Source organism: Botrytis deweyae (genome assembly GCF_014898535.1).
Source record: "Botrytis deweyae strain B1 chromosome Unknown BDEW_046, whole genome shotgun sequence".
Lineage (NCBI taxonomy): Eukaryota > Fungi > Ascomycota > Leotiomycetes > Helotiales > Sclerotiniaceae > Botrytis > Botrytis deweyae.
In genome coordinates this window covers 39,866-58,476 of record NW_024066253.1, presented here as the reverse complement: position 1 = coordinate 58,476, position 18,611 = coordinate 39,866, and the positions used below count along the sequence as shown (strand labels likewise).

General features: G+C 42.5%; 6 protein-coding genes across 6 annotated transcripts; 3 read left to right on the top strand and 3 right to left on the bottom strand.

Annotated features, from left to right (window-relative positions):
• Positions 1 to 85: 85 nt before the first annotated feature.
• EAE98_011257 (uncharacterized protein) lies at positions 86 to 931 on the bottom strand (the record flags this gene model as incomplete). The annotated part of the gene is made up of 1 exon (XM_038958879.1): positions 86 to 931. The coding sequence occupies one exon, from the start codon at positions 929 to 931 to the stop codon at positions 86 to 88; it is 846 nt and encodes a 281-aa protein (XP_038804719.1).
• A 752-nt stretch (positions 932 to 1,683) lies between these two features.
• EAE98_011256 (uncharacterized protein) lies at positions 1,684 to 2,921 on the bottom strand (the record flags this gene model as incomplete). The annotated part of the gene is made up of 3 exons (XM_038958878.1): positions 1,684 to 1,761; positions 1,841 to 2,191; positions 2,319 to 2,921. 3 exons carry the CDS (start codon positions 2,919 to 2,921, stop codon positions 1,684 to 1,686), a joined length of 1,032 nt encoding a protein of 343 aa, XP_038804718.1.
• Positions 2,922 to 4,639: 1,718 nt separating this feature from the next.
• EAE98_011255 (uncharacterized protein) lies at positions 4,640 to 7,322 on the top strand (the record flags this gene model as incomplete). Its single annotated transcript, XM_038958877.1, has 6 exons — positions 4,640 to 4,781; positions 4,853 to 5,251; positions 5,342 to 6,181; positions 6,236 to 6,331; positions 6,380 to 6,478; positions 6,532 to 7,322. 6 exons carry the CDS (start codon positions 4,640 to 4,642, stop codon positions 7,320 to 7,322), a joined length of 2,367 nt encoding a protein of 788 aa, XP_038804717.1.
• A 1,794-nt stretch (positions 7,323 to 9,116) lies between these two features.
• On the top strand, positions 9,117 to 10,737 carry EAE98_011254 (uncharacterized protein; the record flags this gene model as incomplete). Its single annotated transcript, XM_038958876.1, has 5 exons — positions 9,117 to 9,171; positions 9,267 to 9,337; positions 9,389 to 9,424; positions 9,487 to 9,858; positions 9,913 to 10,737. 5 exons carry the CDS (start codon positions 9,117 to 9,119, stop codon positions 10,735 to 10,737), a joined length of 1,359 nt encoding a protein of 452 aa, XP_038804716.1.
• A 1,289-nt stretch (positions 10,738 to 12,026) lies between these two features.
• On the top strand, positions 12,027 to 14,027 carry EAE98_011253 (uncharacterized protein). The gene is made up of 3 exons (XM_038958875.1): positions 12,027 to 12,268; positions 12,327 to 13,398; positions 13,459 to 14,027. Exons 1-3 carry the CDS (start codon positions 12,074 to 12,076, stop codon positions 13,929 to 13,931), a joined length of 1,740 nt encoding a protein of 579 aa, XP_038804715.1. The 5' UTR covers positions 12,027 to 12,073; the 3' UTR covers positions 13,932 to 14,027.
• Positions 14,028 to 15,553: 1,526 nt separating this feature from the next.
• EAE98_011252 (uncharacterized protein) lies at positions 15,554 to 17,334 on the bottom strand (the record flags this gene model as incomplete). Its single annotated transcript, XM_038958874.1, has 3 exons — positions 15,554 to 15,766; positions 15,872 to 16,995; positions 17,103 to 17,334. 3 exons carry the CDS (start codon positions 17,332 to 17,334, stop codon positions 15,554 to 15,556), a joined length of 1,569 nt encoding a protein of 522 aa, XP_038804714.1.
• Positions 17,335 to 18,611: the final 1,277 nt, after the last annotated feature.

Below are 18,611 nucleotides of genomic sequence, written 5' to 3'. Positions count from 1 at the left end.
AAAGTAAAAGGCCGGATGGAAGGAACCAGTACTGTGCTTTGAGCGAGTGCAACCCGTAATCATGGATATCCATTGCGATTGGAATTTACAGCGTGACAGGAGATTCACGTTGGAGATCAGTAACCCTTCCACAACAAACAACATCTTCTCCAAGCGGGATCCACTTTACTCCTCTCAACCGAAATGTCTCCTTTCCGGGATTTTCCCTTTCTGGAAGGACAGTAACTCCCCCCTTCCCAAGCCATACTGGTGCTATAGTTACTATAACTCCATCTATAAATCCTTGACCTCCAGCGAGCATGTCATTAATAATTCCAGCACCTCCTTCGATCATCAGGCTTTCGATACCTTCTTTCCAGAGCGCTTTTAGAATATCTTGCCATGAAAATCTTCCTTCTTGGTCCGGCGATAAATACATGAACTTCCCGCTCGCCGCTCTGAGAAATTCTCTCTTTTCAAATGATATCTCATTTTCTTGCTGAGAAGTAATAATCCAAGGAGCTTTCCCTCTACCATCCTTCACCAATCCGAAAATTTTACTGTCCTCTCCGAAATTCCATCGGCCTTTAGGGTCAATTATAATCGGTCTTGGTTGCCCCTTCAAAGTTTTTCCTCCTCCATAACCTCCAACTCCTTCTATTCTGCAGTTCAAACTTGGATTATCTGCAATTGCTGTATTGACACCAATCAATATAGCATCATGTTTCGATCTCAGGTAATGCGTCATTGCTTTTGATGCTGGGCCAGATAAGGGTGAACCAATGCCGGGACGCATGGTGATCTGAGAGTCCATGGAGGTGGCAAATGTGAGTGTTGTATGTGGAAGTGACTTTAAGTGAGCAGCTGCAATAGAACTATTAGATGGTAGGTAATCATCTATTTGGGCGCGATCAGTTTCTGGGAAGCGGAGAACGTCCCTGGTGGAAGACATTGTATTTTGATGACCCGATAATCTAATTATGAATCGTTTAGAATGATAATTTCGTCTTGGAGTGTTACAGATAGCGCGTTGGAAAGAGTAATGTCAATACGATCGCATTCCCGTGGTCGGCGTTGAGTTTATGCACGTGAAAACAGAAATTCACGATCGAACAAAAGCGTCTTAGTCATGTGACTAAGATTTGTTAATACTCCTACAAAACACTTTTGTTCGATGCGACTTCCGCGACATATCTTTTTTCGACCAGATTAATCGAAACTCATTTTCTGCATTTTCCCATGTCCTTTCTCATGTATTTTGGCCACCTTTCCCGTACTCCAGTGATACAGGAAATTGAAGGTGCAGCCGGAGCGATGACATAGTTCAATTGACAGTGTCGCACTAGGCTGCTCTGATGATTTGGCGATATATCACTGTTGTGAGATGTCATAATTTTCTGCTGACGAACATATAATCCATTATTGCGTTTTACACTCATGTATCATGTCTTTGTACAACCGGGAAGTTCGGCTACAATGCGGAGAACATTCTTTTGGTGCAGAAAGACTTGGAAATCTTCAGATATTTGAATGTTAGATTGCAGTCTGCCAGCGCTTGCTCTGCCACTTTAAAGCCGCCTCTGATGTATATCTCCTTTGTATTTCACCCAGTGTAAAAACCCTTTCCCTGTCTTGTTGATCTCAATTGTTTTCTGTCCCGCCTGCGCGATTTCCTTCGATGGCTAGAAATTTTTTGAACCCTACCTACTGTTCAAACACAGCAGTCCAGTCCTCTTTCTTCATCCACTCTTCCAAAGTAGTCATGGTGCATTTCACCCCAGCCTATGTATTCAAATTAGCTACCAAGTTTCTTATTACTCGCGGATCTCATTCTCCTTCCCCCACAATAGATTTTACATACCTTCTCAATATCTTCCTTCATCCACAATGTCTCATCACCTCCATCATATCCCGGGTCGCTAGAATAGACGAACATAGCATTCAATTCCTCCCCGAAAGATTTATCCTGTTCTCGTCCCACAAACTCATCTTCCGTGCATTGCCTATATGTCGCAACCTTTCCAGTAATTTCGCTCCATAAACGAATATACTCGCTCCAAGAACAGTTGCTACCGCATGCCATGTAGCTCTTACCAGGTGGAAGCTGCGAAACGGCATAAACAAAAGAACCAAGATCACTGTTTATAGCAATATGAGGAACTGCTTTATTCGGGGTCGTTGGGAAACTCATTTGGAAAGTTCCGTCCGGTTGCTATTCAGTGTCAGGTTAGCTGGTGATATCTCCTCATATCACCACATACGGTTGTGGAGATGTCAATAATAAAATGACCATCCTAGGCATTTTTGCGATATATAGACGGACGAAAAAAATAACAAACCTTTCCCAAATAACTCTTCACAGCCAATTTATAACTACTTGTAAAGTACCCCGTCATAACACAACTCATTTTTCCAGCCAGTTCCCCCTCTCCTCCATATTTCTCCCTCACATAATAAGGGAAAATATCAGCCTTTGCATCATGATGATACACTTCCGTAAACTTTCCTTTACTAGATTTTCCGGCATGACTCAACGTACTCGCAATGAACCCATTTACATCAAGTCCTGAAACGACACTCGAGTGAGCAGTAGCATTAGCGATATTCTTTCCTTGTCGATACTCAACATCATAGGCATACTTCCGGCACGAGATTCCAAGCTCCTGAGCTTTTTGACGACAATCGGGACGGAAGAAAGGTTCCCAGTAATTTGTGACGCTAAATATCAGGTGCGCACCCTGAAAAGCAGGGATCAAAGAGTTTACATCATCTAAGTCCGCTTCCACGATCTCAACGCCTTGCGCGGAGAGTGATTGAGCTGTGGCGGATGATGTATTTCGTGTTATTCCGCGGACTTTGTAGTTGGAGTCCTGAAGAAACCTTTGGGCGACGGAATTCCCTTGATTGCCTGTTACACCGATGATTACGATTAATTTGATCATAATGATTGGAGTGGGGATAGGGATGGAGATGGCTTTGTTTGAGCAATGGGATGATTATTGATTGATAATTTTTGGAGATGGCACCGGAAAATAACCTTATATTAAAGTTAGGTGGGGTTTCACACTCTACTCTACTCACCCCACATTCATCCAGTTTTTTCATTCGATGTCAATGTAGGTAAGCAGCATCCATTTACGACTTGCTAAATAATGCAGGAACATATTTGAGAGCTCAGCTCCACATCGTCACCGTCATGACTCTCTCGTTTTGGCATACACTGAAACTAGATTCACAAATCGAGACGGTGTCGAATCAGATTTGGAGACAGTGATATGTCAAAAACAAGGTGAACAAGCAGATAGATCTAAAATTGACATTTGAGATAATGTTTTCGTTATTTACAAATCCTCAACCACTATTTCGTGGTCTTTTCCATGCTTTTCCATCCCCCTATAATCTACTAAAAATAGTACAAGTATGCAGGCTTAAAGATGAATGCCATTCAGAGAAAAACATCAAAGTAGCTTGGTTGTACAACTTCATCCCTAGAACTCTTTCTTCAAGAAGAACAAATTATCATAGAAATATGATATTCAAAAAGCAGACCGACTTTCTAGCGAAGGAAGACCCTCCCAGTACAAACCATATTCATTCGTGGTTTCGTTTATGTTCGTTTTCATGCGAGAAGATGAAAATACAAGAACCTCTTTGTTGTACTCCGAATGAAGTATGCCAGCTCACACGATCGAGCGCGCATAGACATACACTTGCCCAACTATAAATGGATGAATGCCAAGTTTATGCTAACAGGCCAAAACCTCGGCATGGATGCAACGGAAGGTAGAATTCAATTTCTAAAAGCCTGGTTGCCGGCATGTATCCGTTGATCGAAATGGCTTCGCTTCGGTGAGTACTGCTGAACACGCCGAGGATAGGAGAGATCTCTTCATACAAGTTATGATTTCCGCAAAGGTCCAAATCAAATTTGTGAACAATGCACTTGCTAATATTCTTGAGGAACAATATCGCTCACGATGTAGACGAAAATTGATGGTAATTTCTCGATGTACAACAAGTAACCCTTACTGATCTTACTAAATACCAGAGGTCGAAGAGAGAATTCCTTGAGACTAATTAGAAATTTAAAGTCTCTTCAGCTTGAATGGAAAGCGGGCACATCAGATTTGTCAAATCGAAACTAGTTTTTGGATGTGCCCGCTTTTCCGTCCACCTGGAGAGTAAAATTTGCTGGAAATTTCAAGTGTGGGATTGTGGGGTTGTGGGGTTGTGGGGTGAGGGGGACCGAGATGAGATCACCATTTATCTCACCGTATCTCGCGTATATTGTCAAGTTCAAATCTTTACCCCATCTTCAACCTTGAAAGTTTTGAAAATGGTATAGTTTCCATTGACCAATTTTGCTATCCGTTTGCCAATGCTTGATCTTAATGTTTGGTAGAATTCTCGGCCACATTGTGCAAGCGTACCCGTTCAGTTTTACCCAATCACTTAAGGTTTTCAGGACATTAGCTCTTGGTAATCATGGTGGACGGAATGGATATGTTGACAAGAAGAGTGGACGTGATAGACGTCCTCGTGAGTGGGAAAATGCAAATGGAATCGAGATTGCTGTACCTACTTTCAGTTTCCAGGTGTTTAAAAGCTACAGGATCCCGCCTCATTCTCTAGACTCCCACTTGTATACCAATTGCAAACAATGAAGTCCCTCAATCCAAAAAGTCTGCTCCGTGCAGCTTTGCTTTCCACTGCATTATGTGCTCCGAGTATCACAAATGCGCAGGATGTTATCACCGATGATACATATTTCTACGGACAATCTCCACCCGTGTATCCATCCCGTGAGTTCCCATCTTCCAATCTTTCATGAGTTCCTATCTCTCTTTGGACAAATGACTTATACATGCCACAGCCGAAATGCCAGGGAACGGATCATGGGCATCTGCTTATTCCAAAGCTGTCGCTCTGGTTTCCCAGATGACCATGGCTGAAAGAGCCAACCTCACAGTTGGGAAATCAGAAGGCTTGAACGGTTGTAATGGCCTAACAGGCTCTGTACCGCGACTCAACTTCAAGGGTATCTGTATGAACGATGCCGGAAATGGTCTTCGTGATACGGAATTGGTGAATTCCTGGCCTAGCGGTGTCCACATGGGTGCAAGTTGGAATAAAAATTTGACTTACCACAGAGGGTACAATATGGCAAGGGAATTCAGAACAAAGGGTATCAATGTTGCTCTTGGTCCTGCTGTTGGTCCTCTTGGAAGAGTTCCAATTGGTGGGAGGAATTGGGAGGGAATGGGCAATGATCGTAAGTTTTCTTTCAGTTACTTGATTCCCCAAACTCATCCTCTTTTTGGCAATGCCTCGAGACAATCTGAATGTCGCTAATAATAAACAGCATATCTTTCAGGAAAGCTCGCCGCACAAACTGTTTCCGGAATACAAGATGCTGGTATAATAGCATCGGTGAAACATTTCATTGGGAATGAACAAGAATATAAGAGAAATCCATCGGGCAACATTTCTGCCATCTCGTCTAATATCGATGATAAAACAATACACGAATTATATCTTTGGCCGTTTGCCGATACCGTGCACGCAGGAGCTGCCTGTGTCATGTGTTCATACAATCGACTCAACAATTCATATGCCTGCCAAAACAGCAAAGCTCAAAACGGACTTTTAAAAACCGAATTGGGTTTTGAAGGATTTGTTGTAAGTGACTGGGGAGCATTGCACGCTGGTTATGCAGCAACAGAGGCTGGATTGGATGTTGTCATGCCAAGTTCAGATCTCTGGGGAGTGAGTGGTGAAAATTTGACAGCATCCGTTGCCAATGGGTCTCTTGCGGAGTCAAGATTAACCGATATGGCTACTAGAGTTGTGGCCAGTTGGTATCAAATGGGTCAAGATGAAGATTTCCCAGAACTCGGGTTGGCCTCTTCATATTTGACACCACATGCGAAAGTCAATGCCCGAGATCCTTCATCGAAGCCAATTCTTTTGAGCGGAGCAATGGAAGGTCATGTTTTGGTTAAGAATATCAACAATGCTCTTCCCCTTAAGAAACCCGAATTGCTTTCCATTTTTGGTTACGATGCACCCGTATCAAGTCAGAGCAATATTGGAAATACTCGATATTCGTATGGGATGGAAGCTATCTTGGATCTCAATATAACCGATACTCCCATCGATATCTCATTACAAATCGCAAGCAACGGAACTCTCGTCGCTGGAGGTAAGATGAGTTCGATGACCCCAACAAGATAGCACATATTAACAACATGTATAGGTGGAAGCGGCTCAAATGCCCCACCATATATCTCTGCTCCTTTTGATGCGCTACAAGAACAAGCTTATAATGATGACACAAGTCTTTTCTGGGACTGTAAGTATTTGGCAACTTATGTTTTTAAGTCTTACTAATAGATTATAGTCGTCTCCGTTGATCCTGACGTAAATACCGGCTCGGATGCTTGTCTTGTATTCTTAAACGCGTATTCTATCGAGAATAGTGATAGACCTGGTCTTTACGGTTAGTTGAACGTTCCCTATCATACTAAAGAATAACAATACTAACAGATGTAGATGAATTTTCTGATACTTTGGTAAAAAATGTTGCATCAAAATGTAACAACACTATTGTGACCATTCATAATGTTGGAATACGTCTGGTTGATCAATGGATCGAGCATCCAAACGTTACCGCCGTGATTTTTGGTCATCTACCTGGTCAAGATAGTGGACGAGCACTTGTTAAATTGTTGTATGGCGTTGAATCATTCTCTGGTAAATTGCCATATACGATCGCAAAGAACGAGTCGGATTACAATGTGTACAATCACTCGGTACCTGAGGGTATTTATACACAATTTCCACAGAGCGATTTTTCAGAGGGTGTCTATCGCGATTATCGCGATTTTGATGCTAAAAATATAACTCCAAGATTTGAATTTGGGTTCGGATTAACCTACACTACTTTTAAGTATTCCGACCTCTCAAGTTCACTTGTTTCGAATGCGAGCACAGCTTACTTACCGCCAATTACCACCATCATCCAGGGTGGAGCCCAGTCTCTCTGGGACGTTGTCGCAAAGGTTCAAGCAACTGTATCAAACAACGGTACAATGGCCGCCATGGAGGTTGCACAATTGTATGTCGGTATTCCAAATGGACCAGTTAGACAATTGAGAGGTTTCGAGAAAGTCAACATACCAGTTGGAGAAAGCGCGGTTGTGGAATTTGAGTTGACGAGAAGGGATTTGAGTGAGTGGAGCGTGGAGGAACAAAGTTGGGTTTTGCAACAGGGAAGTTATGGGATCTGGGTTGGATCGAGTAGTAGGGATTTGCCACTGAGTGGAAATTTGATCGTTGGATGATCATGAAATTGGAAGAGATGTTAAATGAATCGCCGAGGATAATGAATAGTAATGATAATGATACTATCACCAAAACCAGAGTTTTGATATATTTTTTTTAGGACAACAAGAGACTGTTTGTGTTGTGCGCTCTCTGTAGTGAGACTGTAGGAATGTCTTACACTTTGTTATATCACGACGCTCCTCACCAAAGTCCCCTGGCGCCTTATATCCCGTTTTGGTACAAATCAAATATAAAACTTCCTTCACGGAGGAACGCCAGTTTTTGTTTATCCATGAACTTCGTATGGATACTTGATGTGAAGTCTGGGAATGAATAAATATACAGGACTTCCCGTTATCTACTCGGGGACTTCGGAATCACATCACGATAAATCTCTCCGTAATCTTATAATTATTCAAGTAGGGAAATTGATCGAAGCCGCCAGACTCCGTACAAGATGTAGAAGTTATTCAAGATACCAGCTAAACTTTTGCCAAAGTATGTATGTATAGCTTCATCTCCATACCTATGAAGTGATTTTGTGGTAAATTGTAAAAGTACGTGTTCTATGAGCTCCACGTGTTCTTGACGTGTCACTAGCTTTAATACATGTACTAGATTGGTGTTGGTGTTGGTGTTGGTGTTGGTGTATCAGATCTGGTCCGTAATAAGCTTGCCAACTTATCCTTGAGCTCTCTCCACTTGGAGTGTTCAGAACTTCAGGGTCTCTTGAAGAATACTTACTCGTACATCGTGGCTAATAATAACAATAATCATAACCTTCCAATATACCTAGCGGCCACTTTCCAGATGACGATAGACTCAGCCACCATCAAATCAATCCGGCAATCCGGGGCACAGAACTTGAACATTGACTCGCTCGAGATTGATAGGATGAGACGTTTTTGTTTCATCGATATACACATGTACTCGGTACTAAAATGCAATCCCTCAGAGGATATCGTAGATATACATTGATCTTGAAGGGAAGGCTGTGTTGCTTGGCGACAGCGATGATTTGTGAGTTGACTACCTGGGTATTGAGGGTTACGACGAGGTGACGAAATCAATCTGGATACTCGTTGCCACATGATGACTTTGAGAATAAGCTGGTAGGTAGGCGGGCAGTTAGGTCGTGAGGTACTAGGTACCTAGTAGTTGGGTTATTCTTCTTTGTCCCAGTATATGTATGTATCGTACCTATCTAGGAATGAATGTATTCAAGTCGTTTCAAACACACTACGCCCTATTATTGTCAACAACAAAATCCATCCACGATAGTTCAAAGTAAATATTCCATTTGGGAACATTCAAAGGACCATTCTCCGTCTCCTCTCCTTCTCCTTCTCCTTCTTCTTCTTCTCCTTCTCCTTCCCCTTCTTACCTGCCAATTGAAGAAATATATCGAATTTTTCGACCGAATTGGGGTTTCATAAAACTACGCCGCATTGCTGCATTTTCCAGATTGCTATCATATCAGCCTTCTTCTTCACGGTTACCTACCGCCCTTCCCCAAAATAACCGCCCCCATCAGATCAAAACCATTTTTCTTTCCTCGAAAATCTTATACAGGAAAAATATATCGAAGAATACCTAAGCAACCGAAACAAACTGTGTGTCGAAGATATCAGTTGAAACTTCATGCAGAACATTGACGCTCGACAGCCTATGGTGATATAGTTTAAGCAACGGCTTTCGTTATCGCAGTACATAAGATCTCACTATCGCATTCTCTACAAGATATCGGCATCGATTTATCAGAAGATAGAACGCGTCGCAGATTATTAGACGCAGTTTTCGCAGTCGCAGCCATGAAAGCCATGAAGAATATGGGCATGAATCGCATGTTGGGTTCACTGAAGCGATGTAGGTAGATCTCGGAGGAAGTTCCACTACTTATGCGCCATAAAGTAAGGGGGGTTGATTTGTATCTGACTGACCATGGAAATTCTCTCTTGTAGCCAAAGATTCCAATGAAGAATCTGGAGATCCTCAACACGATACACCCGAAGCAAATGCAGCCAGAAATATTGTATGTTATTCTTGGAAATGACCGAAAGTTATGGTATTGATCGTAACACAGCGCTTGTTCTGCGAATCTGGGGGTCCAAATGGCTCGGTATGTACATTCACCTCACTTGGAATATCCATTCGCAAAGTATTATGTCTAATATTTTACAGGGTGAAGAAGTGGGTTACCTGCCTGCGATAGTTGAAGCCGCAGAATCCTCCCCGGGAGCTGCGAAAGAATGCGCCTACCATATTCGAAAGTTCCTCTCCAAAGACAACCACAGCAAAGCCTACGTACAATACAATGCGATAATGTTAATTCGAATTCTGACCGATAACCCTGGAATGACCTTTACGAGGAATATGGATGCAAAATTTGTGCAAACGGTCAAGGAGCTTCTGAGAACTGGAAGGGACCCAAGTGTCAAGCAGATATTGATGGAAACTTTGATCACATTCACGAGAGACAAGGCAGATGATGAAACACTGGCTCCTCTAATTGAGATGTGGAAGAAAGAGCAAGAGAAAATGACGAAAGTAGCAGCAAGTTTCCCCAAGCATTATGGCCGATGGATTTTCTCTTCTAATACATCACAGGGCCCCGCAGGTCCGCGAACCCTCGTCGCTCCACCCTTTGATCCCAATGCGCAGAATTACTTTGGACGAAATCACCATACTCATCGCCTCCCTCCTCCACATGAACTCTCGTCCCGTATCGAAGAGGCACGCACTTCCGCAAAACTCCTCTCCCAAGTCGTACAATCTACACCTCCTTCCGAACTCCTTGCTAATGAACTTATCCGAGAATTTGCTGATCGTTGTCAATCTGCAAGCAGAAGTGTACAAGCGTACATGGTTTCGGAAAATCCAGCACCAGACAATGATACTATGGAAACCTTAATTGAGACCAATGAACAATTAAGCAAAGCTATGAATCAACATCAAAGAGCAGTGCTACATGCGCGGAAACTCATGGGGCTTGGGAATGGAGATAGTACTCCTCCGGCTGGAACAAACTCTGGATTTACACCACCACCTGGTCCGCCGCCCAACCAAGTTTCCAAACCTATTCCAAGTAATGGTAAGAGATCAGTGCCACCGATTCCTCCACCAGGAGATATCGCGCCTATGGATGACGAAGACGATGAACGAAACCCTTTCAGTGACCCAGAGCCAAACTCATCAAGGAGACCACCGTTCCCTTCTGATGCGCCACCGAAAACGACTGGTCAGTTCAATGATACTCTTGGTGTCGAACCATATCACCCTGGATTCAAAGAAACCAAGAGCTATGTCGGAAGGCAAGATAGTAGTATAGGCAATGTTACAATGCATGCTGCAGTCAACGAGGTATCAGATGATGAGGACGACGAGCCAAGATACTCGGTAGCTCAGGGTAAACAACCTGTTTATCGATACTAGAGGATTTCAAGAATATATAACACAAGGGTAGAGAGATTCCAAAGCTTGGGGTGAATATTGAAGAATTGATGCATTTACGATTTGACGGATGTATATTGGAGCAATTTTCTTGGGTTGAGAGGGAAGCGGCATTGTGATACCTTGGGGTTTTAAGATTTTTAAGTGGAATTTTTAATGGGTGGTCGTAGCTGTCAATTTAAGATCGAGATTGTATTCTTTCGATCCTATTTTCTTTCATTCTTGAGTTAAAGGGCTGCAGGTGTCCAAGAAATTGGACGGAATCGATCAATATATTAGATCAATCGGGTCCGATGATCTCTAGTGTATGTCAGTCCATCTCCCACTGCGGAATTATCATTTGCAAGCTGATAGATTGGAATGCATTCAAAGCTCAAAGTGAGATAGATGTCTGAGGGTCTCCATCTGCCTTCGACGTTAACCCCCGCATGATTTTCGGGCTAAGACGACCGAAGTGTAAATTGTAGATTGAAAGGGCTGGAACTCAGCGGAAACTTTGGGATTGTATCGACAATGCTTCATCCCATTTATGGGTATTCCCGGTCCCGAATTCGAGATTACCACTATGCAGGTACATATTCAAGTAAGTGCCATGGCAAAGTTATGATAAGATTCTCATATCAAAGATTGGGCGAACTTGTTATCAACCGCCTATCAATCGTATAAAAACGCCTATCAACACGCCCCACTAATACACAGTTGATGTATGGATCTAGCTTGAGCCGAATATAACCCACCCGAGCTTCAAGCTTCCTTATCAGGTTTACCCCCTGACTTTTTCCCCGCCATCTCGGAAATACCCTTGCCTCGAGGTCTATTATCAAAGTGAGTGTGGAAACCAATAAGATAACAACTGAACAGTCAATTAGATCTTCAAGCAAGTACCTCGTATGAGACTCATTCAAGGTTTTCCCCAATCATTAGATGGGGAACATACGCGGCTCAGTCATGTTTCCTATCTATGTTTCCTATCACTATGTTGCGGTATCAAGTATTCCTGCAAGTTCCTGCATTATCTAGAGTTATCCTGCATTATCAATAACTCTAGATAATGACAAGCCGATTTCGGTGTCCATGATTTGATTTGATTTGTATAAGTATTCACCGTTTGCTGAGAAATCAACAATTCAATACTACCATACCACTCTTGTCAAGAACAGTGAAGGCAATGCCAATCCCTTTCATATAATAACAGAGAACCGCAGGAATAGCTTCCAATCCAACTCCATTATTGACATATTTCCTCATTCTTGTAGCCTTCGTTCTTTGCCCCATTGCCATCAACTTTTCGTATCAGTTTCCGGCTTGAAGTACCAAGATGTTGTTCCCTCGCCGTCTTCCTCACGTTCTCAGTGTTGCCTTGGCAGCTTTACCTTCCATAAAAGCAACATCAATACCACTAAACTCGACCTCACATAATGATGGAAAGAATGGAGCCGTTGCTAGTGAAAGTTCCATTTGCACAGATATTGGTATTGATATTTTGAAAGTCGGAGGAAATGCTGCTGATGCTGTTAGTTCAATCATCCCAAAATCTCTGGTCAACTTTTAGTTATTCTAATTCCTACTAGATCGTTGCCGTACAACTCTGTGTCGGAGTAGTTGGAATGTATCATTCCGGCATTGGAGGTGGTGGTTTTGCAACTGTACGATCAGCCAATGGAAGTTACGAGTTTATTGATTTCCGTGAAATGGCTCCCGCCGCCGCTTTCGAAACAATGTATTCCCCTCCTCTCTCCAACTCTGATGCCTCCCTCTATGGTGGTTTGGCAAGTGGTGTACCAGGAGAACTCCGTGGTCTCGAGCACATCCACACAAAATACGGAGTATTGCCATGGAAACAAGTCGTACTACCTGCAGTTAAGGTTGCTCGCTATGGTTTCAATGTTACTGCCGATTTAGCCCGCTCCATGGCTTCTTCTACAAGTTCCTACGATTTTTTGACGTATGACGAAACTTGGGCAATTGACTTTGCACCAAATGGGACCAGAGTCAAGTTGGGTGACTTATTCACAAGAAAAAGATATGCGAATACACTTGAAACCATTGCCGAACATGGTCCAGATGCATTCTACACAGGCGCCATTGCAAATGCTACAATCGTTGCACTTCAAAAATCCAACGGAACGATGGAACTTTCGGATTTGAAAAATTACACTATCGAATCTAGGATCCCTTCGAATATTACCTATCGAGGTTTTAAAATTCATAGCGGAACTGCTCCATCCAGCGGTGCTGTAGTTTGCAGTGTTTTTAACATTGTTGAGGGTTATGATATGTCAAGTCCAAGTCAGCTGAACTTCTCAACTCATTACCTAGATGAGGCAATGCGATTTGCTTATGGTCAAAGAACCTTGTTGGGAGATCCAACTTTCCTCCCAAACTTGACAAGTTATCAGCAGGAGATGTTATCAGAAGATACAGCTGTTGAAATCCGATCCCAAATCGAGAAATATCATACTTTGAATGCATCCGCCTACAACCCTCAAAGTTATGGTATTCTTTCTGATGATGGAACATCTGCTTCCGTTGCTGCTGATAAGAGCGGTCTCACAATTGCCATGACATCTACCATTAACACATTATTTGGAAGTAAACTCATGGTTCCAGAAACGGGTGTCATTATGAACAATGAAATGAATGGTAAGATCTTTAATTCAAACTTTGTTTTTATTTTTCTGCATCATATTAAGGACTCTCTAGATTTCTCTATCCCAAATACCACCAACGCTTTCGGTTATGCTCCCGCCCCCGCAAACTTCATTCAACCCTTCAAGCGACCCCTCTCCTCCATCTCCCCAACCATCGTTGAATACCCCAACGGTACTGTCTACATCGCCCATGCATCTGCAGGCGGCTCCCGTATTATCACAGAAGTAATCCAACATCTCTGGCACGTCCTTGACCAAAACATGACTTCTGCCGAAAGTCTCCGTCAACCAAGATTACACGATCAATTATCTCCTAACAACGTCTCCTTTGAGTATGGATCCGAAACTTTCGGTATCGAAGGATACAGTAATGAAACCACCGCATTCTTTGAGGAAATCGGAGCAACAATTTCGTTTGTAGCGGTGGGAAGTACGACTGCGCAGGCATTGAGGAGATTAGGAAACGGAACTTTTGAGGCAGCAGGTGAACCCAGACAACTTAATAGTGCGGGCTACACGATTTAGATCTTAGGGGTGGCAATAAGAATACGGTGTACATGTGACATGATAATGAAAAGTTTATTATTCCCCTACTACTCCCTATCGCTGGGATATGTACTTTAGAAATTTGACAATAATAAGCATTTTAGTTTACGATTTCATAAAAAGCAATTTGAAACTTCTTTCAATTCAAGCCTTTGTCTTTGGCCATCATTGATTCAATTCTAGAAGGAGAATCTGCAGATAACATGCTACATGTTATCTTTGTATTTAATTGGGTTTTCTGATCACTTCCGAATTCTAGACTTTGCCTCATGCCCTACCTGGGTATCCACGGATTCTACCATTTTACCCCATCACCATAGCAGAAATCACGTCTATCCTCGGGAAATATGTATAACGTTGAAATCATGACTCCCAGCCGGACTCGGTATCAATAAAAAGACTTCATAGTAAAGCGGATTTCCAAAGAGTGTTACAAGATTGAAAGTTAAGAAAACTATACTTGATAGTCGAATCAAATTATTAGCCGAAATCTTTAAAGTTGAATGAAGGGATTGTTTTATTGAGATATTGAGAAAATTGGGTATGATGAGAGTACATAGTGTATGACAAGAGATGTCTATGTAATTAGATAAATCGGCAGTTTTCTCAGAGAGAGACGAGCATAATAAAACCGCAGTTGATATCAAATGACACCAGAAATCATACGACCAGCGATTCACATCTAATTAATTTGTGCCGCAGGAATTTCCTATGATAAACAAAAGTGTGAAATGAAGTATTCATATGCGAAACTATCAGAACATTTGGTTCGAATGGAAGTATCTTTCAACGTTCGTTATGGCTCATTGGATTAAGACATAAAAATGAACAAATCAACTGAACCCCGAGTGTTAATGATAACTGTAAAGTTATCAACTATTCCGATAACAAGTCGATGGACCCTTAAGTTGGGGTATATGCAAAAGGTGGCATGTAAGCTACGAAGATCATTGAGGCGATCAATCATACTGCATAACATTGAAAAGCATGAGTTGGGGACGGAAGATTTTCGATGCTGCCACAAATGGGTAAGATCATCAACAATGTAGCATCCAAGCATATAAATAGCGAGCAGATCTTATTTGACTAACAATAGATGATAGATGTGAGCTAGTACCACACAAGGATATAACAAAATCATTAAATGATAAATTTGATCCTTTTAAGAAAGGATCCAGAGAAAGAAATTAGTGTTGACCAAGGAGACGCAAACTGGTATACCAAACACACCACCATTAAACCTCAAACCATCCATAAAAATCAACCGGGCGATTTTCCTTTTGATATCTCATCGCATATTGATCTTGAGATACGCGCCATTTTTCCATCCTGACAATATACCTCCAATGACCTCCAGTAACCAACTGAGAACTCCCTACAAACAGCCCCGGAACGTCATAAGAAGAGAATAAAAATCCATGTATTGTTTCCAAGAATCAGGAACACATCAATGTTGTTGGCGGCCTTAATTCTAAAAGATATCCAAGACGAACGTAGATGCCAATATGAGATGATAAATTAATCGGTCATCCTATCTTTGCTGATGATCTGATGTGTACATGTTCTAGTTCATATCGTAGTATTCCTGTAATATAATTTTGTTATTGAGTAGTAGCCGCAGCCGCAGCTGAAGCCATCTGTGCTAATAATGTATGTTCAGCAGAGACTCTTCTTTCTTGCTCTGGCTTTGATTGTGGTGATCTGACTGGAACAGTGGCGGCGATGTTAGGAACGTGATTGTTAGTTTTTGTGGCGTTTTGAGGACGTAATTCAGCCTCTAGACCAGAAAGAATTGACATGTGCTGTGCGTGGGTCTATAAAATTAGGGATTTAGTAGGGTGATTGATTTGTGGAAAGGATGACAAAAGAAAAAGAGAACACTATTAAAGGGTTGAATAACAGTAGATGTGACAACTTACTGGAATTTGTCTACCTGATCCACTTGCTCCACCCGCTGCTATAGTAGTAACGCCACCACTAGTTGCCAAAGTAGATCGTTCTGGTGTATGCTTTTTATCAACAATTAACAACCCATCTTCTGATGAACCGCAAGAATCTCGCTGTGCAGATGCAGATGCTGTTGCTTCGAGTTCACCATCCTTGACATCCTTCCAAGAACATTTGGCATGCTTCTTTGTGCATGCAGCACAAGCAGTCATATGCTTGGTGCATGTAAATCGTAAACGTCGACATCGATCGCACGGTGGTGTAATTGGATCTCCTTTGTGGAGTTTCTCAATTCTGGCAGCCATCAAGACACGATATTGCCCTTCGATCCCATCATCAGAGGTAGATGGTGGTTGTGATGCTCGTTGGTGATCAGAACCTGGGGCTGTACCATTGAAAGAATGAAAGTTTGAGTGCTCAGAATTATTAGGGCGGGGTTGCTTTGATCTTGGCTGAGATGGTAACGATTGACGACGGCTTGGGCTATGAAATTGTTCCAACAAATCTTGTTGCAGCTTGGCCGTCTCACCATTCAAGGGAGCAGGTGATCTGCTTCGATTGACGGCAGAAAATGGTTGAGATGCGAATGGAAGGGGGGATTCAGTAGGTTGTTCGGGAGATTTTTTTGCCTTGATAGCATTCTTTCTGCCTTTCATGTGATAGTTGAGTTGTCTTGCTTTACTAGCAACTGCATCGGCCTTTTTGATCAACATTGTAAGTCGATTCTCGAGAATGAGAAGGGTACCAAGTTCAGAGTCCTCATCTTCTGGCAGAGGTTGACTTGGAATCATCCTTTCCGGTGCACCTGACATGATCAATCGATAATCGTCTTCAGATATTTCGACTTGACCTCCATTGATCCAGAACCGACAAACTTTCATGCTATGTAATGCATCGCTAAGAATAAAGTCTGCTGGGTTACTACGCGCGAAAGAAACCACTTCCAACCAGGTAATTGGCGTTTGTTCGAGAGCATAGGAGCTTTGGACGACTTTGATTGGGCCGTCAAAAAGCTTTTCAAATGATTTCAATAGCAAAGGACCGACAAGTTTCGCACCGAGATTAGATGCCAGACTTTCGCGTCGTTGAAGAACACCTAGTTACGTTATTATTATATCCCTCAATGGTCACCACGCACAAGTAGAACTTCCTCCCTTGCTCCCCCACCGAGCGGGAATCAATACACGTGATTCAAGTACACACCTTCATATTCGTCCAACATGCTCAAAACATCTCCGAACGTTTCGGAATCTCCTTCGACCAGTTTAAGTTTGTCGCTTCTGGCTTTGACTAAATAGTTGATTTGCGCAGCAGCTGTTGGGGTTGCGCTTTCGCCCAATCGAGGAGCTTGTGTTATGCGTCCATGACCCTGACTTCCTGAACTTTCCGGGCTACGTTTCCGTTTTTCACCTTGGGGCTCAGTTGTAGGCTCCATGATTATCGCTGCAATTCAATTGTTTGGAATGGCAAATTGTAATCTATATGTCGATAATACGTAGGTGAAGAAAGGTGATGAGGATGAGCGGAGGGGGAAGGTGGAGAAGTAGGAGAGGCGGAGAGGTGAAGCCAAGTTAAGAATAAAGAAAGGGAGGAGCAGAGGGTGATTTTAATGTTTCAAGTCAATTGTGAGATTGAAGTTCGAAGTGCAGATTGATAGGAGACAGACAATACGAGTTGTGGTTACAAGTAAACAAAGTTTGGATGGAGGATTGTGAAGGAACTGTTTTGTACAAAGCGGAAGATGGACCTCCGCCGGTCGCGCTTTCCTCGGTTGAAGGTTAAACCTTAAAGAAACACCCACGTGATGAGACCTGGGTTGTTCACCTAGGAGCCAAGGTACCTGGCTCGCCTGGTAAGTTTCCACTCGGGAGATAAAGGGAGATGAAGGTGTGAAGAGACCGATCCCATTAAACACGAGAGAGGCAAGGAGGTATCATTCCACGGGTTAGAGTTGGAATGTTTGATTCATCAATAAATGATTGATGAATCGAGCCTCAAAATACCTCTCCAGAATGGTTCTAAGAGGAGCATCTCAATGCTCCATCCGTCCCGTTCCTTTTATTTATATATAGTCTTGATGTAAGATACAAGGTATACGATGTAGGGTATATATATATATATAGATCATTTCTTCTCATCCGTTCTATTTTAGCTGAGAAAAACCTCCGACATTCCGCTCCCTCCCCTCTCCACTGAAAGAGGGAGCACTGTTCAAGTTGATGTTCAAGTTGAAATATATGTATTGCCATTTCTCTCCGATGTGACATGATTAGATATTCGTCTACCCTAGCCATCTCCAGGAATTCTCGCATATTTATCTATCGCACTCTTGGTGAAGAGAGATAATTCAGTATGTGTTTGGGTGGATTGATCTCCCCTCACTTGCCGTTGAGTTGGATGGACTATGAAAGAACCACACAAAGTACAGGATATAGATATTGCAATTCTCACCAATGCACCACTCATAAATCTCAAGCAGTCATTTGAGTCTATAAATGTACGATGCCGTATCTATATTCTCAAAATTGGAATCATGCCCAGGTACCTAGGTAGGTACTGGTGGTACAAATTAAAGCGATCAAACCTACAATTTTTTATGATGTGATGAATAACCATCGACGAGGCTGAGGCCTTTTCAAGCCCCGCCACTGGAAACAACCATCAATATGGATTTACATACATTACCCCTTCAGCTGCATACAAAACAGCCAG